General features: G+C 33.8%; 4 protein-coding genes across 4 annotated transcripts; 2 read left to right on the top strand and 2 right to left on the bottom strand.

The window, feature by feature from the left end:
* The first annotated feature begins 1,039 nt into the window (after window positions 1-1,039).
* Window positions 1,040-6,472, top strand: LOC122593035 (methylmalonate-semialdehyde dehydrogenase [acylating], mitochondrial). Its single transcript, XM_043765377.1, has 19 exons — window positions 1,040-1,183; window positions 1,349-1,449; window positions 2,140-2,211; window positions 2,341-2,502; window positions 2,604-2,682; window positions 2,760-2,914; window positions 3,129-3,192; window positions 3,886-3,965; window positions 4,150-4,215; window positions 4,305-4,355; window positions 4,447-4,598; window positions 4,689-4,779; window positions 4,851-4,931; window positions 5,107-5,184; window positions 5,571-5,606; window positions 5,692-5,735; window positions 5,819-5,897; window positions 6,031-6,121; window positions 6,235-6,472. The coding sequence occupies exons 1-19, from the start codon at window positions 1,156-1,158 to the stop codon at window positions 6,348-6,350; spliced, it is 1,626 nt and encodes a 541-aa protein (XP_043621312.1). The 5' UTR covers window positions 1,040-1,155; the 3' UTR covers window positions 6,351-6,472.
* Window positions 6,473-7,499: 1,027 nt separating this feature from the next.
* LOC122593037 (uncharacterized protein C6C3.02c) lies at window positions 7,500-9,587 on the bottom strand. Its single transcript, XM_043765379.1, has 5 exons — window positions 9,457-9,587; window positions 8,456-8,515; window positions 8,285-8,365; window positions 8,008-8,174; window positions 7,500-7,771 (listed from the first exon to the last, which is right to left on the bottom strand). The coding sequence occupies exons 1-5, from the start codon at window positions 9,476-9,478 to the stop codon at window positions 7,679-7,681; spliced, it is 423 nt and encodes a 140-aa protein (XP_043621314.1). The 5' UTR covers window positions 9,479-9,587; the 3' UTR covers window positions 7,500-7,678.
* A 1,614-nt stretch (window positions 9,588-11,201) lies between these two features.
* LOC122593036 (GATA transcription factor 24-like) lies at window positions 11,202-17,236 on the bottom strand. The gene is made up of 7 exons (XM_043765378.1): window positions 16,702-17,236; window positions 13,776-13,859; window positions 13,566-13,699; window positions 12,557-12,658; window positions 12,005-12,110; window positions 11,645-11,716; window positions 11,202-11,487 (listed from the first exon to the last, which is right to left on the bottom strand). The coding sequence occupies exons 1-7, from the start codon at window positions 17,134-17,136 to the stop codon at window positions 11,410-11,412; spliced, it is 1,011 nt and encodes a 336-aa protein (XP_043621313.1). The 5' UTR covers window positions 17,137-17,236; the 3' UTR covers window positions 11,202-11,409.
* Window positions 17,237-20,888: 3,652 nt separating this feature from the next.
* On the top strand, window positions 20,889-21,871 carry LOC122593435 (costars family protein-like). Its single transcript, XM_043765846.1, has 2 exons — window positions 20,889-21,076; window positions 21,554-21,871. The coding sequence occupies exons 1-2, from the start codon at window positions 20,996-20,998 to the stop codon at window positions 21,734-21,736; spliced, it is 264 nt and encodes an 87-aa protein (XP_043621781.1). The 5' UTR covers window positions 20,889-20,995; the 3' UTR covers window positions 21,737-21,871.
* Window positions 21,872-22,857: the final 986 nt, after the last annotated feature.

Raw genomic sequence — 22,857 nt, 5'->3', positions numbered from 1 at the left:
TTTTATATAGTTATGAAAAGTTAACAAATACATACCTGATATGGAAATAAAAAAACTTCGGAATGTAACTATAAATGGAAATATATGGTCGCTCGTTCATGCATAAATAGGAAAGGGAAACGGCGAACAAACGAAAGAGCAAACAGGGTGACATGCCCTGACATTGTCAGATAAAAGTGAGATAAAGGTGATAGGGGTTTGGGAAGAAGTGTTGTATTAGATGGGACGAATTTCGCTTCTTCTGTTTCAAGATTCACCCTTCAATTCTGACATGTCAAGTTAAATTGACATAAAGGTGACAACGGTATGACAAAAAGTGTCGGTCAGATGCCGCCCTGTATGCCCCAATAGATCGGCCCCGTATCAATAGGAAGCCCCATATGTAATTCATTATTGAGATAAATATTTTTGAATGTAACAAATTTTTGACGAATGTATATAGTGAGAAATAACTAATGTTGTGTTCATTGTATGTAATAATTTTCAAATCTTGTCTATTATATATATCTGACCAATCAGAAACGTAGAAGTGACAGCTTAGATGGTTCCCACATATACTCGAATATATATAATAGGCAAAATTTAAAAGCTATTACGTACAATGGTTCAACTTTAATTTTTTGACACTATAAATATTCATCTAAAGTTTATTAAATTTCAGGATGCTTATCCCTTTGACTATTCAGTTTATTAAATTTCGGATGCTTATCGCTTAATTATTCATTTATTAAGAATAGAATGTACAAGTGGTAGCAGTATTGAAAAAAAACCCCGAATAATATAAAAAAGGGTTTTGTTAATGACAGCCCTTAGGGTTGTCATTAAAAATTAATTGGGTGCATAAAATTTTGTATTTTGCTGTTAAAAAAATCAAGAGAACAATTTTTAATATATAATGTATAAATTTTTAAGCATGTAATAAATTGTTAGTAACAGCCGACGTGACAGCTGCTGACGTGAGTCATTATCATTTTCCTATTAAAAAAAAGTGGTGATAGTATAGTCCAATATACTGTCAGTGCTTACCCACCCTCGTGCTGATCCAAACACACTCCCATTTCTTCACTTCCGTCTTTAAATTATTAACAAATCAAACATCATCATCATCATACATTTTCTGCTCAGTTTTCTCTCATCTCCATTTTCACAAAAACGATGTTGCGATTATCTTTAATTCGAAAAGGTTTTTCTTTTTTTCTTTCATTTCTTTTCATATTCTTATATTATAATTATCATCATCTAAAATCACATGTATCTATCCACTAGTCTAGTTTTTCATCATATTATAATTTTACTGATATATTTTTCCGTTTTTTTTTATTGCTGTAAATGATGTTTTATGTAACAGTGAATACTTTAAGTCCTCAGTTATTTGCGTTGAAAACTTGTAATCTATCTACTGAGCAGTCTCTCAGACATAATCCCGATCATCATCATACTCCTCCTCCGGTATTTACTCTTTTCTTTTACTGAGTTTCGTGCAGTAATTATTGTAAATTTTCTTTAGGTACATATTGTCATATTATTGTATGTGTGTGATAGTGTGTATTATAAACCATTTTGCATTGACAAATTAACTATCTTTGTCCTAAATCTTATAACTTAATTCCCGACTGTGGTGAAGCCGAAGGCCGGCATCCCACCACTTAACTATCTCACTAAAAAGTTATAAAATGATGTACACTGGGAAATTATAAGATTGTTCGAAAGTGGAAAAGGTTCAAATAAGAATTTATTGAATACTTATCATGTGAGATGAATTCAAAGTGATGTCTTTGCTGAAAAATTTGATACATTTTTATCGATTCATGTCATGAGATGCAGAGATATATCTTTCTGAGCTTTGTGAAATTCAGTACTGAGATATTATATCTTTCTGAGCTTTGTGAAATTCAGTACTGAGATATGAAAAGTATGATTTTGTCGAGTTAGAGTTAAAACGTCTGATTAGTTCTTACAAGGATTTGAGTTCTTATTTTGATCCTAGTTCTGTAAGTAGTGCATGTTAATATAAACGGTGCTTAAAGATCAAACAATAATAATTATGAATTTTGAATTCAAATGTGTATCTGGTGATGTCTAGTATCTATGCTTAATAAAAAGATATTTTATGAAGAATTAACTGTTTTATTGTTTCAGAAAGTACGAAACTTGATTGGTGGTAGCTTTGTAAACTCACAATCATCCGAGTTTATTGATGTTATAAACCCAGTAAGTCACCGGACGTTGAAAATCTTTGATCTCATCTCCTTTTATCATTACCTTGTTTCTTGACACATGTTTCTGAATCTTGGTTATTGGCTTATTGCTGTCTAATTTAATTAACTGATATGGAGTTAGGCGACACAACAAGTTGTTTCACAATTACCCTTGACAAAACATGAAGAGTTTAAGGCTGCAGTATCTGCAGCCAAACAGGCGTTTCCATCGTGGAGGAACACGCCGATTACCACCCGACAACGCGTCATGTTAAAACTTCAAGAACTTATTCGAAGAGACATGGTTAGCTTGGTTATAATTTAGTTTCACTGCATAAAAAGAGATTCCTTTTCTAGCTTACAACAGTGTCGATTAGTTAATTAGTACTCATATACTTCTGTCAGGACAAGCTTGCCATGAATATCACTACAGAGCAAGGAAAGACTTTGAAGGATGCACAGGGTGATGTGTTCCGTGGACTAGGTAGGTTCATTGATTTCATTCATGGTTAAAGTATGTGAATCAGAATTTTGAATTCGTTGGTGTGCTTTTTTGTAAAGAGGTGGTGGAACATGCGTGTGGAATGGCAAGTTTACAAATGGGTGAATTTTCTTCAAACGTGTCGCAAGGGATTGATACTTACAGCGTAAGGGAGCCGCTTGGTGTATGTGCCGGTATATGCCCTTTCAATTTCCCGGCAATGATTCCCTTGTGGGTATGGTTTCCAATCTTCTGTTCTTTTTAAGGCCATTACATGATCTCCTTAGTTCATTTTTCAGTGGATGTTTCCTGATTATGATTTCATATTTGTATCTTGCTCCTAGTTTCATTTAATATGCTATTTGGGATTGCATGCTTTCATTTTATTTTTTGTACCTCGTCAGAAGCAAAATACCTACCTTGGCTCTTCCATTTATTTCTTTTTGCAGATGTTTCCAGTGGCAGTTACCAGTGGGAACACTTTTGTTTTAAAGCCATCAGAGAAAGATCCAGGTCATTGTTTTCCCTTTCTCAAAATCGATTATTATCACCCTTAAAATGCAATATTCTCACATTTACATCATGTAGACAATCTTGCCTTGATACCTATACATAGTGGCATTTGGTAATTGCAAATTCCCACTCGTATATACATAGTGGCATTTGGTAATTGCAAATTCCCACTCGTAAATACTTATGAATTTTCTCTGAATGATTATATGAATTTCAATTATGAAATCAATTAGAAAACACTTAGAAATGAGGTTTAAGTTTTATAAGAAATATGATCCCTACCTTCTCCGCATGCTTGGTTCTTGATTTTTCTTAATCTTTTAAAACATGTTATTCTTCTATTCTTCTGAAAAGACTAATGATGGTGGATCTCATCATGTTTTTGGTTTCTGTTCTCTTAATCTTTTAAAACATGTTATCTTCAGCTTTGGTGAAGTTCTTCTAGTTTTGTAACTTGAGTAATCAATATACATGGTAGCTCTCATCATATTGCATTTCATTGTTACTTTTAATCTGAAAAATATGACCTGAGTCACCTGACATAACCACACATATCTTTCAGCTTCTCTTTTTCAGTCTCCTTCTGTACATTGCACATGGGTCACTTCCATGTTGACATGTGTTAATTAGCAAGCAATGGAACCTGTTTGTTCCTATACTGATATATTATAACTTCCTTCTTTATTCTTTTAGGGGCTTCTATGATACTTGCAGAATTGGCTATGGAAGCTGGTTTGCCCAGTGGTGTTTTGAATATTGTTCATGGCACCAATGTATGTTCTTCCTTAATCATACAATATTTGTTTGCTATCATCACCAAGAAATCTATACAAGACTTTCTTATAAAATATCAAGTTTAGGTTCTAAGAGAAGAAAATGTAACTTCAGATAAGATTTTGAATTAATTTACTGTTTTGCTCTATTTTAACAACTTTTTTGTTTACTTGTTTGATGCAGGACATCGTGAATGCTATTTGTGATGATGAAGACATTAAAGCTATATCATTTGTTGGTTCAAACACGGTAGGTGATATCTCAAGGTTATTCCTGCAATGTCAAGTTGCTATAGCTACCCATTTCCATTTACTTTTTTGTCATTCATTTTTCATTAGGCTGGCATGCATATATATGCAAGAGCATCAGCAAAAGGGAAGCGTGTTCAGGTATACTATCAGTTCCATCGTCTTTATGATGACTAAGCCCTGTTTTTTAACTGGTGAGATTTTCTAATCAATTGTACTTGATATTGAGCAGTCAAATATGGGAGCTAAAAATCATGGTATCGTGATGCCTGATGCAAACATTGATGCTACTTTAAATGCATTAGTTGCTGCTGGGTTTGGAGCTGCAGGACAAAGGTGCATGGCTTTGAGCACAGTCATCTTTGTTGGAGATCCAAAAGAATGGTATTTTACTCTCTTGTTGTTTATCTATATATTGTTCTGGTTATTTTATTTCATAGTTTTTTGCTGCTAATTTCCCTAACTTCGTATCAGGGAAAATGAGTTAGTGAAGCGTGCCAAGAAATTAAAAGTAAATGCGGGAACAGAACCTGATGCAGACCTAGGTCCAGTCATTACCAAACAGGCAAGTACAGTTTACATTCTTTTTTAATGAAGTTGACTTGTATATTTTACAATTACTTTTACCTTCACCAGGCAAAAGAACGAGTGTGCAGACTGATTCAGAGTGGAGTTGAAAGTGGTGCTAGACTTCTGCTTGATGGAAGAGATATTGTGGTATTTTTCAAACTTCAGAACATATTGTTTCATGCAGTCATACCTGGCTTGATGTTACAAACTAGCATATAATAGTTTTGTAGTTTCTGATTAGAAAAAATGTGTATTTTTTTCCTTCCAATCTTGCTTTTATTGTTGCCACAATTTGCTGACGTCATCTTTCGATGACGATAAGGTTCCGGGATATGAGCAAGGTAACTTTGTTGGACCTACGATCTTGTCTGGTGTTACTGAAGATATGGAATGTTACAAGGTATATGTTTTATCATGATTTATTTAGAGGTGGCAAAATGACTGTCAGGCAGGTCAATATAGGTCAATCTTTTTATGGGATGGGTTATTGCCTGAAACACTTTTCCTCTATAATTTGAACTTTCCCTTAAATACTATAATACTAATATCTTATTTTCTGATAATTTAATGACTAAGATGATCGAGTTTTACTTATGCAAATCACACTTTTATAACTTTTGACCTGACTCCTTTGTATCTAATATTTTTATTTTACTCCTTTTATCCCTTATGGATATAACATGACCCAAAATAATCTATTAATACATCAATGGGTTAAAATTGCCACCTCTAATCTCATTGTTCAACTGTTAATGGTTCATGTTGTAAACTTGCCTATATCTGCAGGAAGAGATCTTTGGTCCGGTTCTTATTTGCATGCAGGTCTGTTAATAATCTGAATTACTTGATTATGTTTTGTCTTGGGACACTTCAGGGTTAATAATCTTCTGGTTGCACTAATTTTCAGGCTGACAGCTTGGAAGAGGCCATAAATATTGCTAACAGAAACAAGTAATTTCTTCAGAAAAACTACTCGTGATATTAAAGCAACTTATGATTTTTGATTGGGTATTAAAGAATAGCTTTTTCTGCAGATATGGCAATGGAGCGGCTATTTTTACATCATCTGGTGTGGCTGCTAGAAAATTTCAAACCGACATTGAAGCCGGACAGGTTAGCCAACTTCACATATGCTACAATAAATGGGAAAATAAAGACTAGTATAGAATATAGATAGATCCCATGTAGTATCTTGATTGAAAGATGAAAAAATTTCAACATTCTAAACTCAACTATTTTGCATCAGGTTGGCATAAATGTTCCGATTCCAGTTCCGTTGCCATTTTTCTCGTTTACAGGGTCGAAGGCATCTTTTGCTGGTGACCTCAACTTCTATGGTGCGTCTTACCATGCTACTTTAAACCATTGATTATTACCCTTTTTAGCATATCTCTTGATCAAGCGAACATCCTGGTTGGATAAGAAATGTTTTTTTGTTATGAATTTGCAGGCAAGGCTGGGGTTAACTTTTATACCCAAATCAAGACCGTGACTCAACAATGGAAGGATTTACCCAGTGGTTCTGGAGTGTCGCTAGCTATGCCAACTTCTCAGAAATCTTCGTAATAGAATGGTTTGCGAGATTAGTCATAGGATTAAACCTAAATTTCCGTACATGTATTTTTCAACTCTGGATCCATCCTTTGTTTTATAGTTAAATATTTGCAAATTGCTAAATTGTTCCTCAATATGTCTTGCACCTAAGATGACCTTACTAAATCCCAGGCCACACCCCTAAACTCGCCAGTGCTCCATAACTCTTACCAAATGTGCATTCTTGATAGAATGATACACAACATTGCTTCACAGAGCTGGTGACCAGCTATAACAGAACTAGCAATAGCTAATCTAATGTGACAATGCTTGAAATTTTTATATTGGTTTTAGCAAGATTGTGTACAATGTCGTCCCATTATGAGGTCATGTTTATCTGCAACCACACTATTACCCAAATAGATAAAGAATATGATACAACTATACAAGTGATTTATCAAACTTATATGTGTCCTTTCAGGACTTGCTAGATGTGTTAATTTAGTTGACCATAGTCGCAACAAACGACTCAACTTGGAACACCTCAAACTATAGTTCAACCAATGGCTCTAACAAGTAATTTTAGGTGCTGCAACAGCTTAAATTATAGTTCAACCAATGGCTCTAACAAGTAATTTAGGTTGCTGCAACAGCATGATTGTTGATACGGGTATCTTTCCACACTCCCCATTGATAAAATCTGAGTTTCATTTTCTTGTTTGTGTGCGTCTCTCCCTACAAATGAATGAGATTTAGGAGATTTGTATTCCTAAATCCTTATGTTCTTGTCCGTGAAGATAGCAGTTTAATCTAATCAATGCTAACATAGACAAAAACAGGTAACGAGGAAGCAAATAGTGAAATTAAACCAACATGTAAATCCCAGAAAATATATTCACATTCACCAGTACCCTTAATGCCTACATCGACCAGTTACTTCACAAATACATATTGAAGTATCAAGCATATGACCATGCGTATGTTTTCATATCATAACGTACTCTCGGTAACAATTCCAAACATAAGTCATAATGTCATACCAAAACGTGTCAAGCTCAGTGAACAAAGTGATATGCATGTCAGTCTCATTCATATTTGGCAGATAATGTACCTAGAGCATGTAAGCAAAGGCAAGAAAAAAACACATACTAACACGGTTTTGACCCATGAAACAAACGTAGATGATAATTCAATTTCCAAGTCATTTATTGGCCAGCAAAGCATTTCATACTTGAAAGTTGAAACAACTCACAAGTCTCAAATATTATAGCAAATGCCACATGTTCAGATCCACCCAATATACCAAATAATACAATGAACAAAGTCTAGCTCATTGATAATCATTGTGAAGCAGCTTATAATCAAGCATTCAAACTCGAGTTTCTTTTGCACTCTGCGAGCATATCCATGTAGAACTGGCACTTCCCAATGTCACTTCCAGAGCTGTTAAGGCACTGCAATGAAAAAACAGGTTTACATTCAAGTGATCTGTTACCCCACTGTTTACAGAAGTTGAGTGAGATGACGAACACTGTTATTCACCCAACAAAAAAGACTACAAAGAGGGACATATACATAAAAAGAGATGGACTTATATGTTGGATAAGACTATATTTTCTTGTTTGACTGGTTTCTAGCTAGCATTTTTTATTTAAAACTTAATGCTGTTAAAAAAAAGGGATAGACATACATCTTGGAATGCCTTTGAGTGCATGCCACAAGCATCAGGAACCGTGTTATTTATGCCAACATCTGTAGCAGCAGCAGCACCAACAGTTTCATGCTGAATTGTACGTGGACCCACCACAGCATCAACAGCCCTGTGGGCAACAGCACTCCCAGTACCAAAAGCCATTCCTACGGCAAGAGTTTAAAGATAAACAAATTTCATATATATGATATATATATATATATATGTAACTATAAGAGTAATGACTGATCCATTATGTGTAGGTGATTTAATATACCTTGAGCTATCATTGAACCAACGCCACCAAACATGCCACCACCGCTACTCTGCACAGGTGCAGGAGGAGGTGCACGGCTTGCTGCAGCAATTAAAATGTTAATCAGATGTTAGGAACAGAGAAAGACTACATAAATTTGTACTCGAGTTGAAATTGTTCAATAAAGAATACCAGTCGCCGGGGGCGGGGCGCTACGTGCTGGAGCACGGGCAGGTGCACGAGCTGACCTTCCTGCAAGATAAAGAACATATATTCCATAAACACACAAACTAGACGTCTATCAAATTACATATAGGCAGAAAAGAAAAAGAAAAAAAAAACCCAAACTGACATAATAGAATAATGGCATGCCATCGGCACATACAGAATAATGTTACATATCCATCAAGCATTACATGCGACCTATTTCATTTCTAATTTACATGGACAAAATTGGTACAAGCTGAAACTGCAACTGCTAACAAAACGCTCCGCAGGGGATAAATCAAATGAACCCATTAAAAACGAGCAATCTTCCCAACGGTAGCAAGATAAATGACGAAATACTTGACTCAACATTTGACCATAGACTCGAGGACCATTATATTTAGCTAGCATTCATCTACACTACATCATACATCCTAAACTATTTCTGTCTACACTAAAGTTTTACCTTGTGCAATCCCCTCAAATTATTTAAATTTAAGGCTTACGAGCTAGAAAATGTATCCAACAATCTATAATAATCCATAATATAAATCATACTTTAAATGATATAATTGTGTATACAACATTCACCTATTGTTACTATATTCATCTATAGAACGGTCTAAATTTTTGTATGCATTTTTGCCTCTTTTTTTTTTGTGACATAATATTTGTCACTGTAAACCGTCAGATGCATAAAATAACAAATAATCGAAAGTTAGATACACATTGAAACAAAATAATAAAATAATAATAACGATAATCTAAAACAAACAAAAGCATAGGTTATATTTATGGAACATATAACATGGAAAGTGTATCGAAGGTCAAATGAAATAAAACCCTAATAACAAAATGAAATGTTTGATTGTTTTCCAAACAGATCCAAAAGAATATATACACAATCAACACTTCAAATATTTATATATCTATCTATGAAATAAAATAAGGTAGATCCAAAAAAGAAAAATAAAAATAAATATTACCACCAGAGCTTCTGCGAGCCATTTTTGAGACAAGTCTAGAGATAGAGAGAGAAAAAGAGAGAAGCGGTGAGAGGTTAGGTTTAGGTTTTACGTTGTTGTTGTTGTTGTTGTTGTAGTGTAGATAATTTAATGATTTATATCTATCTATTTATATAAGTAGTGTATTTGATAAAGTTGACTTATTTATAGAAATGTTTTCCATCTATCTTATCCACCAAGCTACCCAAAGTACTGGGATCAATTCAAAAATAATCTCAAATCTGCCTTTAGAAAAAATAAATTTAAAGATAATCATTTTTCTATTTTTAATAAATCATTAATTTTTATTTATTTTATGACTAACTTTTGAAAATATAAAAATCTAACTCTAACAAAATAAAATTATATTAGCTAAATCTCAATTTAACAGATCAAATAATAATAATGGATAAATCATTGAGTTCTTTGAGTCAAAAATTTTTTTATTTTATTTTTAGGAGCGGCAAAAGAATCAAGAAATTACTTGTCACATCTACAATGATATTATAGACCTACGTGACTATGCGTGGTGAAATAATATGTAAAGAGTTGTCATTAGTTGTCATTTTTAAAAGTCTTAGTTTTACGATATAATAAGGAGTGACGGCGTAACTTATAGTCAATTTGCCTTTTATTTCTATGTAAATTATTATATCTATTTTTAATGAATTTTGAGTTAAAATAACCCTATTTAAAAGGTTGTTAGTAAACTAAGTGGTTTGAGCAAGCACTTTTATAACTAAAAATGCTTATTGTTATTTTAGACCTTATTAGTTCTAGTAGTAGAAATGTACAATATTGTGTCATATCTAAGATAAATATAAATTTGGATAAAGATTTATTATCTATCCAATCTCATTGTTATAAGGGAACGAATGATCTTAGATGAGAATAAGAATACTTTATGGAAAATGATGATGACAGCCTTAACGGTTGTCATTAAGAGCTTATTACATGCATAAAAAGTAGTATTTTATATATCAATAATCATCCCCTGAATTTTCACAAGAGAAAGTACAAATTTTAATGAATTAAACTAATTAATACTAACAACCTAATGACTGTCATGTATTGTTAAAATTTTAAATGATGAAAATCTTAAATATATCATAAAAAAAATTCAAGTAAAGGTTTTTCATAATTTAAAATTCACAAATAATTCTTTCACTGAAAATCTTTTAACTTTTAAAAATATGTAACAAATTACGTTATCTTTTTGACTAGTACAACATCTGTCACAACCATCGAGAAAAAAATTGTCAAAATTCACTAGTAATAAAAAAGATTTGATCCCGCTACGATGGGCGAACAATATGCCAATTTTTCTACTCGTAATTGTTACGTCAAATCAAAATGCGATCTCATGTTTCCTTTTCATCCATCTGTATTTTTTTCTTTTGTTAACACTTATTTTGAGAAGGAACGAATATTAAAGAAACTTAAAGAGTGTAAGTTTAAGAACAAGATGATTAACAAAATATATTTTTAAGCCCATATTTGTTGTCATGTTGGTGAGTAACTGAGTATAGATATAAAATATCCCATATCACTACTCTACGGATCATTTGACTCATTATATCCAATGAACACTCTGCGATAGAATTCCCCACCCTCTATGGTTCTTTTTGTTGCTTCTGGTAGTTCAAAATTGCTCGCTAATGTTGTATGTCCTCCATACATGACCATATTTACTAGGCTTCTTCTAGGCCAACAGAATATCACTAAAATAGAGAAAGCAACCGACTCGAATGCATTTAATGTTGTAATAAAATGGAGTATGAGAGATGCAACCGAGTCATGCTTCAAAACCTACATCTAGCAACAACTATGATACAGTCTCATGTACCTGTAACAAAACATACTATGCCTACAGATCTTTGTTGTGATGATTAAACTTATAGCATCCTCTCTTATTTTACATCTTTTACTTCCACATTAAGCAGAGCTGTCTCCATTACTGATCATAAGAGGATTCACATTTGCAGTATCTGAGTTGTTTGCTTCACCGTCACTCTGTTAAACAAACCAACAAATGATTAGAGTTTCATTTGTTTACGACTTAGCACCATTTTATAGCTTGTAAAGTAGTAAAGTGAGTCAATCAAGCGGCAAGCCACTTTAGATTAATTGACCCATACAAAAGAAACATGGTGTGCTTGCAAGAAGTTACCTGCTCAATAGCTTTTCCAGTAGGATCCTGAACTCCGGGTGCTGAAACCTTGGTTAAATCGCGTAGAACTCCCTGCAGAAGTTAGTACTCAGAATAAGACATACACGACTGTAACAAAAAATGGTTACCAATAGATACAGAAAAAAATCGAAGGACCATGATGGTCATGCACTCTTGTACTCATTTCTCGGTCACAATTCCTTAGTCATGAACTAGAAGACAATCTTAGCATAGGATAAAAAGGTTAAAATGGAGAGAGCTTGCAAAACTTTCTAACTAGTTGAAATCTTTTCTAAATTTGGGTATTGACAGCATTTGCCCACACAAAAAATGCAGAAACATGTAGGATTTATTTACTACCTTATTGGCCCACTTGAGTCCACATGCATTGCACAATGTTCTTGGGCCAGAAGGTCCACGCCGCATCATAGGAGTGGACTTTGAGCTGATTCCACAGTGTCTACATCTGTAAATAGCAATACATATGATTCTGAGGCAATTTTAACTAGCACCTTTTAAAAGAAATTTATATATACAAGGGTGTCATTTTACAACAGGTTAATGAAAAAAACAAGCCAAGGTCATGAAAAGGTTAAGAATCTGAGCCTAGAGATACCAATAAACACATCTTTGACCGATTTCCTGTGGACAGGTAGTTTTAGTTATGTCTATTTCATGTAGGTCAGATGGGTTACAGTAAAGGAGTAACGATATAGTTTACATAACCACATGTAGAACCTTCATTATCAGTAAAATACTGAATATTTTGATAAAAAAAAAAAGTGCTTGCAGGTCAGGCCAACTCAACTGGACCCGACCAATACTCAAATCACCCATTTTGATTTGTTACCAAATACCAACCCACCCACCTTCCTATATTCAGTTAACATGATAACTGAAACTGGTGCTTACGTTGTTTCTTCATCCTGTCCAGGACCACCATTCCAATCAGAAGCAGCTGCTTCATCAGATATTGCCTTGGATGATGTAAACTGGCCTTTTTTACGTTGCATTCTGTGGGAAGTATATGGAATTAGATATCCAAGTGAAGGAACAAACACACAAAAAGTAACTCCTAGCAGAATATGTCTCAGCCTCAAGTCAAAAATGACACATGATAGCCACCAGTTGAGAACTCGCAGCCAACAAACTGTAGTAGTTTTCTAGTCTGATTTCAATTTAAGTTTTCAAAAATTACTTAAGCTTTAGAGCAACTATAAAAATAGATACCTCTCTTGTTAAATGCACAGAAAGTCACCCACGGTGTAGTTTAATGCATAAATCCTCCTAAATTATGTTATTCAAAGAATTTAGATAACTAATAGAATAGTATATTTTCTTTAACACGTTTGAGACTTTGAGAGGCTCACGAGCTAATTAATTAAAAAAAATGGAAAAAATTGTCAGGCAACCCAATCCCAACTATAACTAAAATTTACCCATCATGACCCGTTACCCAATCTGCCCACTTTGCCACCTCTACCAATGACAAACACAGATCTTGGCAAATAAAGAGCAAACCGGTACACTCTCGATGGAATTGTATTCCCTAAACTAATATGATTTTGACAATAATTTTCTATAAATCTTCTCATTATTCTTATACCCTCCTTAAGATACTATACAATAATCATTACTACATTAGAAGCGAAAAATTGAAGGCTGCAGATACTAAACTGGATAAATTAAGTAGCATAACATAAGTTTGAAAGCCTTATGTAGATAGAGATGGGCCAAAAATGACTAGATATTTGTAACCTAAAAATTGAGGATCAGGACGCTTATATATGTCAGATTACATCAATACAATAGAAATTAGTTTTAATACACATAGTATAACAGACTTAGACTCAAAATTAGGTTTAGGGCCAAAACACATGAGGAATATACATAACGAAAGAAATCTCCAAAAGAGTGCTACCTAAGCGCAACTTCCTTGCGAACAGTGTAGCGGATTTTCTTATCAAAGCATCTTTCTTTTCTCTTCTCCCTGAACCGAATCAAGGAAGCAGCCCTTTGAGGTTGACTTGATCTTGCAGGAAACTCGCTCAAATCCTACAAACATTTGATATAAAAGTTTTAACAGATTATAACCACAACAACTTGATAGAAAGAATCACTATTCTCTTACCCTTTGACTTTGGGGAGGGATTCCGATCGAAGGGACTCCACCGGGTACTTCAAATCCACCCAAAAGTAATAGAACAGCTTGCACCTGTAAATTCGCCATTAGTTTAATGACACATAACAGGCATACTGCATGAAATGTAAGATACTATTCAGTATACACTATTTACCAATATTGATACTCTACTTTTCACCATTTAACGAACATACTTATCTTTTTGTCATTTTAATGCAACAATATGCATATATATTGGTAAGAATAATAAGCATGTCACAATAAACGTTTAAAAACAGAGTATGTTACATCTGAATGTCAAAACTAGATAATAACATGCAATTTTCCACATTCATATCAAACCACCATATAGCTGAATCAATCTTTAAAGCACTTGACAAAATTAATTTTACCCTAGCTAATCAAAATATCATAAAAGACAACCAATTTGCCCATAACAATAGAGGGAAAAAAGGCTCCAATAATCTGTCTGATTGCATACCGTAACAGTTCTTTTGAGCAAATAAAAAAGTCCCAGGTCAATTTTATTACACTAAAAGCAAAATAACTTAATTTCACAAAGACCGTAATAACACCTCCTATGAAGACTTGAAGAGAAGCTTAGAAGGTGTTTAAGATTACAAATTTTGAAGTGCTTGTGGCTTACAAACTGTGTTCAAAAGAAGCACTGCTCCATCCGATTATATAAAAAATAGGGATACGTACCCCGGAATGTAACTAAGTATGACCCAATGTCTATAGTAGGAACCAACTACAACTTTTAGATATTGGTTTTAACTTGTAATTTTGTCCACAACATGTAGTTGGTGACTGGATCCTTCATTAGCCGGTAAATACTGTACTTTTGTTTTAGTTTGACCTGCTATAAACATTGACTTTTGCTTGACGCCATGAACTTGTTCGTGAACTTATGTATTTGTTCTTTCGTTCTCTATATCATATATCTTCTACATCCATCTCTCCGTATATATATATATATATATAATAGACACAAGAAATTTATGCAATGATATACATGTACATATACAAGAAATTTAAACAATGATAAAGATAGAGTTGGGGGGTATGGCTAGCACCACTATCGCCGAAAAAACGAAAGGTTTCTACAACTCCGTCACCATCCACCACCGCCTTCCATCACCGGGAAAAAAAGAAGTTTCTAACCCCGTCGCCATCCACCACTGCCTTCCATCACCGGAAAAAAAACGACGGTTTCATCTAAGATGGTGGCGGAGAGGGCGAGACTTGGCCGCATTTCAAGGCTTCTCAATCTTCAGCAACTAATTCCACCTCCCTTGATTCCTGATTTAAACTTCAACTTCTAGATTTGCGGATTTGTAGATCCCGATTTGAACTAAAAAGAGTTAGCATTGTATAATCAACCAAGCTCGCTATGCGGTATTAACGGGTATATATTGTTTGTATTAACGATTATTTATTGTGTGTATCAAAAGGCTGGAGCAAAAATGGGTAGATTATTAGATCTGGATAAGGACTTTTATTTTAATTCAATTCTCTCATTCAGATACATATAACCACAAAGAAGAAAGTTTGACACACATGACATGATTAGATGGATGCAACCGGTAAGCATAAGCACCTAGCTGGTTGCATACATGTTTTAAACATTCTAAACAAGTTCTCACCACATAGTATCCAAAAGTTGTAGTTGATTCCTACTATAGACATTGGGTCATACTTAGTTACATTCCGGGGCACTTATCCCTAAAAAATAATAATACTAGAATATGTTTTCCTCTAAAATAACCTAAAGAGGTTTCCAAACAATTCAAAGCAAGTATTTGCTTTTAAAATCCAAAGCCAAGCACATGAAATATACATTCCCGGATACCCTCCTAGTATTAAACCCATAGAGGAATGATCAGGCTCCTCCTGGCAAAAAAGGTATGAAGGATTCCAGTGTTGAGTGTTGACACGTGGTTGATGCACCATACCTCTTCTATGCTTTAATGAACCTTTTTTTTTTAACCCAGTGTCCTAGAGCATAAGATACGTGTAAGCACCGGAACCCTTACTACCTTTTTTCCATGAGAGGAAGAATCTCTCGTGAATCTCACCATAGGGGATTAGTTTAAGTAGCAATACGATGTAAAATAAATAAGAAAGAACCAGATGGCGAACGTGGTAATTTTTGGGCAAGCGTGCTTCTATAAGCATCAGTTTATAAATAAATTTGATGAACACCAGCCAAAAATTTGATGCACAGCTGCCATGTGATGCTATCTCATTCTTTGGTATTTATATTACCATAAGCTTTGGGTTACATAACCAAACCCACTATACATCCATAATGGAAGCTACAAGCATGTTCATTTAGGCCAATAAATAAAGCAAAAACTAATGTCATACATACTGATATAGAGGGTCTACTTCCAGTTCGAAAGAGTCTTAACATAAAAAGTATAATAAGGGTTTGGCATTTCCACCTATCCCCAGCCATGGCTACCCACAAGTACTTCCTTGATGCACATATCCTTGATAGATCTTCAGCTTACTCTTTCATCTACATAGACACCTTTATACATCTCTCAAAGAGCATATCAAGTGCAATGCATCGAAAGTAAAGTCAGCATTATTACCCTGTAATTCACCTATCGTTTCCTTTACTTACTCTTTTATTCACCCTGTAATGGACCTATCGTTTACTCTTTTAATTCTTACTCTGTAAAGCACCTATCTTTTACACTTTGTAGAGCATCAAGGAGTATAATCGTGTGCGTCAAAAGGTAAAGTAAAATACTATCAAGGTCTCAACTACATCACATTAAGACCCATTTTCCCAAAGGCTTCCTACGTTAAGACCCTATTCCTACGTCTACGCAATCCTATACCTATATCTATATATCTACACACAAAACAGAATAATAAACACAAAAACAAAAAAAGGAAGGACCTTTTCGGGGGAAACGGCATCAAAAACATAAACTTCACCCTGAAAAGACAAGGTAAGCTGATCACCACCACCACCAGCACCAGCACCCGCATTTATCGGCTGAATAATTTCGGTATCGGGCACATACAAAGCATGACCTGGCCCACCACTCATTCCATCCATTCCACCACCAACACCAACATCAACATGTACAACAACATCATTATTATTATTATTATTCTGTAAACCATGGTGATGATGATGATGATGATGATGATGATGAAAACGCATCTGAGTTGGATTATCTATTGATTCTTCCTCACCTCCTGCCACGTCATCGTCTTCACCCTCTTCGTCATCTTCTACATCATTTTGTTGAATTACAGTAGTAGGATCATATGAAGTAACAGCTAAATGATGATGATGCTGCTGTTGATTGTTGACATCTGACATCATCAAATTTTCAATTTTTTTGGAGTAAGTTTAAGCCCTAATTTTACTACTATACTGGGGATTTGTAAGTGAAATTTGATTGGGGGATTTTTACTTTTTTATTTTATTTTATTATGTTGATATTATATATGAAATGGAAAAGCTATGATAATATTAATGGAAATGATTTTTGGTGTACGAGAAACGTAGGCACGGAAAATACGGGTTTCTACGGATGACGATTTTACAACATTCTATGTTTTCCTTGCTTTTTTTTTTTTTATTTTCAAATAGCTAATAGGGGTAAACTCTGTCCCCTCAAATTTAAAACTGGAGATATCCCAGTCAAGCCTTAAGGACTATCTTATATATCAAAATTGGTGGAATGGAGATTCAAACTTTAAGACTTAAAGGTCATCAAGGGAACTCTTAACCATTACACCAACTTATCATTGAACTTTTTTTTTCATCTAGTCAATTATAAAATACTGCTATCAGGTTTAATTGTTGTGTATACGTACATATGAAAATGAGGTGATGATTTACTCAAGTTGATTCCCTAACTTGAGTTAAATTGGGGAAATTTTGGCTCTTAGATACAAATCGAAGACTAAAATTCAAAGATCATCTTTGAATCCTGGCAAGATACTTCTAACTTGACCCCTTAAGTTAGAATTAAATCTCTACCAATGAAAATGTTAGTGAAATAATAAGATAAAATTACAAGTATAACTTTTAAACTTAAACTTATGTAAAGAAAAAAAACTCAGTGAGGAGGTTAAGTTGTAGGCAGACCTCTACCTAAATAAAGAAACTGAGGCCAGAATGTTTACCACTGATCCAATCATGCTTCTTTTAAACTATGTTATATTTCCTAATGTTAAAATGTTTATTTTTAACAACTGCTTTAAAATAAAACAATTGATAAATGATTATCATAAGAAAAGAAATTGATTAGATAAACTAAACAGTAACTTTTTTTGATTTTTTGTTGGTTAGTGTTTGTTTAAAGATAGTGCAAATGATTAGCTGAAATGACTTAATGCTAATATATGTCATGCGTGAGAGAAAAATCAATCAACGAATATCATAGAATAGAAATTAAAACATATTCATTGAAATGTCATCAACAACCAATTTACAAGAGTACAGGGATGAACAAGTTTCGTTCATTCTTCAAAAAGTGCTAAAAGCTCCTTTGAGATTTGTAAGTTGAAAAAAAAAAGGAAGCGTTGACATAATCTAGCCATATAAGCACTCACATGTCTCACATACTTGATTGAGGCAACAAGAAAAGCCATTTTAGGAAACGAGCAATTCATATAGCAAGGCTTATTTATTTTTTTTACACTGAAAATGCTAAAAAACAAGATAAATAAGTTAAATGTAATGGCATCGAGTGTACTTTACTAATATGATAAAGATACGCCAAAAAATGTCAACATAAAGACAACTAATACCTTTGTAAGTTTATCTATGACGTGCAAAGATAGAAGTAAAAAAGTATCAAATCTTTAAGGGTGTGTTTGGTAGGGGGAGTTGATGATAAAAAAATGGAAATAAAATCATTTCCCACGTTTGGTACAACCTAGGAAATAAGGACACGGAGAATTTTATTTCTCGAGAAATCCATTTGTATGTAAACTGATTTCCTCACTTTTGTGAAGGAAATGCATTTCTCCATTTTTTCAACATGAAAATAAAAGCAAGGAGAAATCAACTCTCTATATTCTTTTGCTTTATAACCATACTTAAAACAAAAAACGCACGTGACTTCTCACATGCCACCAAACATCAAATCTTATTGAAGCCCTTCTTATCTTCTTCCTTTGTCAGTTAACAGCGATTCAAACCTTATCATGGCTAATTTATATGTTCTTGCCTTCTTGGTCAGATATATATATATGTATATTCCTTTTGCCTTGAAACTATTTATTTCTAATTGAGAAATCTTAATCCTATTTATAGATATGGTTTTTTTATATCACAGATTTGCTGTTTGGATCTGGTTCCATTATTCAATTTGTGCATAAGCTTTGAGATCTTCAACGATGGGTTCTTATATAAGAAGTTTAATTTGTTTAACTTCTAAACTTTAAAATCAACAACAATGAAGCTTGATCGATGATATTTATTTTGATGGGCCTGATGGATTTGGGATTAAACAGAATGGTAGGTGGTTATGGTTTCTATTTTAGAAAGTAGCTTTTGATTTCTTTATTTTTATTTTTATCTAATAATGATTTTTTTTTATTTTTTCAGATTTCTAAAGTGGATTTCTCCCTCAATACCAAACAAAAGAAATATGTTGAATTTATCAGCTAATTTCATTTGTCTACATTTCATTTCTCTGTTTCATTTGATTTCTCTGAATTTTTCCCTACCAAACGTGCCCTAAGAATTTTATAATACACGTATCGTGGACAACTCTTGAAGTGAATTTTCGTACAAAGTGATTAAGTTTACTATGAAAGTCAAGGTTTTGGATTTTGAATTTCAAAAATAACACTATGAAGCTTTTAACTATTGCAAAACTTAATAACTAACTAAACTAGATTTTGTTAGGAGGCTAGATTTTATTAGCTGTCAATCTAAAGTTTTTGGCAAAGGTTGTGTAGGGAGCGAACAAGATTTTGGTTAGTTATAAAATCGGCATTAAAAAAAGTATTTGGCTTCAAGACATACAACAGATAATAGTATTGGCATTAAAAAAAAGGTGACATTTTTGTAATCAATATTAGCAACGAAAAATAAGTTTGCAATGGCAAATAAGTTAACGTTTTTATTTAATAGGAATTAGTGTGTCGGAATGCAACAAACTATACCCAAAAGGTTATAGTGTGTACGAACTAACGTTTTTTTCTATTGTATGCATAAACTTAGTAAAAATGTTCAAATCATGCAATGTGTATACGTGACAGCCCGTATGAGCCGCCACATGTAAATTTTTTTTTTTTGAACAGGCAATGTGTAAGGTTTTTATTGGTCGGTCACAAAAAGTTGCATAATATAAACTTTTTTATTAAGTTTATGCATACAATAAAAAAAAAGACGTTAGTTCGTGCACACTATAACCTTTTAGGCATAGTTTGTTGCATTCAGGCGTACTGAACCCTATTTAATAAGCTTTGACATTATCTATACTCTTTTATACAAGTGATATGATATTTCTTAATTACTTTTATCTTAAGAAAATTAAAATCGTATATGTGCAATGTGGTATTTGCATAATTTATAGATTGTTTAACACGTAATTATAAACAAATTGTGTATGTTATCTATACTTATATTATAAAGTAAAAAGTCCATGTCTAAATTTTAAGTTTCAACATTTACTTTTCCAAAATGCTATTATATCGATTATATATATACCTAAAATAACTATATTACTCTTTTTGTATTCTCAAATCCCAACCAATCATTTTTTTTTCTCCTTTATAAAATCATGTATTCCTCCAATTCATTCAAAATCTTTTATCTCAAAAACCGTACATCGATAAATCATAAAAATTATATGGGTGTTCTTAAAATTTCATGCTCTTTCATTAGAAATGTCATTTGATATACTTTCGATGAATTTTTAAATCCAAAACCGGAGCTCGTACGGCTAAGGCATTTGGCTATCACACTATATGAGCTATCACATTATATGACCTGTATACCCATTATCTCATCACCATAATGTCAATGTGAGGTACTTACTCTCGTTTGATTAAATTTAGAGACGGTTATGATTAGGTAATTTAGATATGGAAAAAATATAAATATAGAAATAGTAAGGTATGAAAAGAAAAGAAAAAGAAACTTTTCCAACATCCCTTGTGAAGTACATATATCTGAAACGTGAGAACCGCCTGCAACACAACACACAAGTCAAGCAAGCATGAATGTTGAAGAAGAAGTTGAAAAACTAAAAGTTGAGATCCATCGACTTGGCACTAAGCAACCAGATGGTTCTTACAAGGTACGAGTAGTAAACAACATTTCACACCCCCTCCAAACTACAGTAAATTCTAGTATTAATTAATCTACTCAGTTGTTTTTATCTGAAATATGGATCTAGTGTGATTTTTGAGCTATAACCAGATCCGATCTGTATCCAATTACAGTATTACTGATCTAAGTCATCTAACATATTTTATATATTCATTGCATGTGCAACCTTTTGTCTTAGATCTTCTTATGTAACTTTTATTTACATAGGTAAAAGGTCACTTGTATAGTTGTATACATAATGTAACTATAACTTGAAACATCTAAAGGTAAAAAACTATCAAATATATGTCAAACTTGCAGTGATCTTTATCACTTGCTCCCGAATGTTTAAGTTCATTTGATATGTAGATCTGTGTAATGATGCAATTGATGTCTATAGATATTGTATGGATTTTGATCAAGTTTTGATGGCTAAATTCTAACAATGAAAATCGGGGTCATGAAGGTGACATTCGGTGTGCTTTTCCACGATGATAGATGTGCAAACATATTTGAAGCGCTGGTTGGGACACTGAGGGCGGCCAAGAGGCGCAAGCTTCTAACATATGATGGTGAATTGCTGCTTCAAGGTGTTCATGACAATGTTGAAATTGTACTAAAAGCACCTCCTCCAGAAGCTGTAGCATGATTGACTGTAATCTGAACTATAAATTACTGGTTGAAAACCATGTTTGTATAAACTCGAATCTTGTTATCAAGTTGTATGTTTGATCATAATTGGCTTCCAAACCAATGTTTGTAATAGATGTTTTCATCATCCTAAGGCTGATCATTGTTATTGTATTGATCATAATTTGCTTCCAAACCAATGTTTGTAATATAGATGTTTTCATCATCTTAAGGCTGATCATCCTAAACTCGAATCTTGTTTTCACTATTGATAAAATTAGTAGAACTCATATTACCAAAAGTAGCTGGTTTACCTGGAAACTGTGAGGCCACCATCGATATCTAACAAGAAGAAACACAGCATCTAAAGAAAGCATATGACAACTGACAAGAACAATTCAAAAAGCTTCTTCAAAACGACCTGCCACATTTAATTCTCATAGATTTCTCTCCATACTGGATTCCTGAAATTGCTGCCAAGTATGGAGTGCCTATTGCCTTTTTCAGTGTGTACACTGCTGCCACTCTGGCATATATGGGACCTCCAGATGAGTTGAGATGGGGCCATATACGGAAAACCCCGAAGGCCTACGCTATTGCACCAGATTGGGTCCCCTTCCGTTCTCTTGTGTCTCACAGGCCAGATTATGCTCCCACAATGCTTTGGAACTCGCAAACTCCCGACAGATCTGGTAAGTCAAGTGGTCAAAGACTAAGTGCAATTTTTGAAGCATGCCAGTTCATAGCGCTTCAAAGCTGTAAAGAATTTGAAGGAGAATATATTGATCTCCTTCAAGAGTGTGACTCCGACCTGCTACCTCCTAACTTTGCAGAAGCCTAAGGGGTAAATGACTCCAACCTGCTACCTCCTAACTTTGAAGTTTTTGTGTTTGATAAGGGTGTGGTTTGCCTTGGTTGGCCACCCCAAATGAAGACACACCCTTCAATTGGAGGGTCTCTTTTTCATTCGTGGTGGGGTTCGATTATTGAATCTTTAGGGTTTGGACACCCGTTGATTCTCATGCCTATGGTTGCCAACCAGGGCCTTGCCAAACTACTAGCTGAGAAAGGGCCTGGTCATGAAGTGTCAAGGAAAAAAGATGATTCCTTTACCAGAGACATGGTGGCGTCTGGTGAAAT

Source organism: Erigeron canadensis, chromosome 3 (assembly GCF_010389155.1).
Source record: "Erigeron canadensis isolate Cc75 chromosome 3, C_canadensis_v1, whole genome shotgun sequence".
Classification (NCBI taxonomy): Eukaryota; Viridiplantae; Streptophyta; class Magnoliopsida; order Asterales; family Asteraceae; genus Erigeron; species Erigeron canadensis.
This window is presented reverse-complemented; position numbering and strand designations above follow the sequence as displayed.

Bases quoted from the DNA above. Each gene is read 5' to 3' on its own strand.
- LOC122593037 (XM_043765379.1), bottom strand. From the start codon at position 9,478: ATGGCTCGCAGAAGCTCTGGTG. The intron at 8,516-9,456 runs GTAATATTTATT...TTTATCTTGCAG, and splicing joins GGCTCGCAGAAGCTCTGGTG to GAAGGTCAGCTCGTGCACCT. The intron at 8,366-8,455 runs GTATTCTTTATT...TAATTGCTGCAG, and splicing joins CGCCCCGCCCCCGGCGACTG to CAAGCCGTGCACCTCCTCCT.
- LOC122593036 (XM_043765378.1), bottom strand. From the start codon at position 17,136: ATGATGTCAGATGTCAACAATCAACAGCAGCATCATCATCATTTAGCT. The intron at 12,659-13,565 runs GTAGCACTCTTT...TACTTCCCACAG, and splicing joins CGCAAGGAAGTTGCGCTTAG to AATGCAACGTAAAAAAGGCC. The intron at 11,488-11,644 runs GTAACTTCTTGC...TTTGTTTAACAG, and splicing joins CTGGAAAAGCTATTGAGCAG to AGTGACGGTGAAGCAAACAA.
- LOC122593035 (XM_043765377.1), top strand. From the start codon at position 1,156: ATGTTGCGATTATCTTTAATTCGAAAAG. The intron at 2,503-2,603 runs GTTAGCTTGGTT...TACTTCTGTCAG, and splicing joins AACTTATTCGAAGAGACATG to GACAAGCTTGCCATGAATAT. The intron at 2,915-3,128 runs GTATGGTTTCCA...TTCTTTTTGCAG, and splicing joins CGGCAATGATTCCCTTGTGG to ATGTTTCCAGTGGCAGTTAC.
- LOC122593435 (XM_043765846.1), top strand. From the start codon at position 20,996: ATGAATGTTGAAGAAGAAGTTGAAAAACTAAAAGTTGAGATCCATCGA. The intron at 21,077-21,553 runs GTACGAGTAGTA...GGGGTCATGAAG, and splicing joins AACCAGATGGTTCTTACAAG to GTGACATTCGGTGTGCTTTT.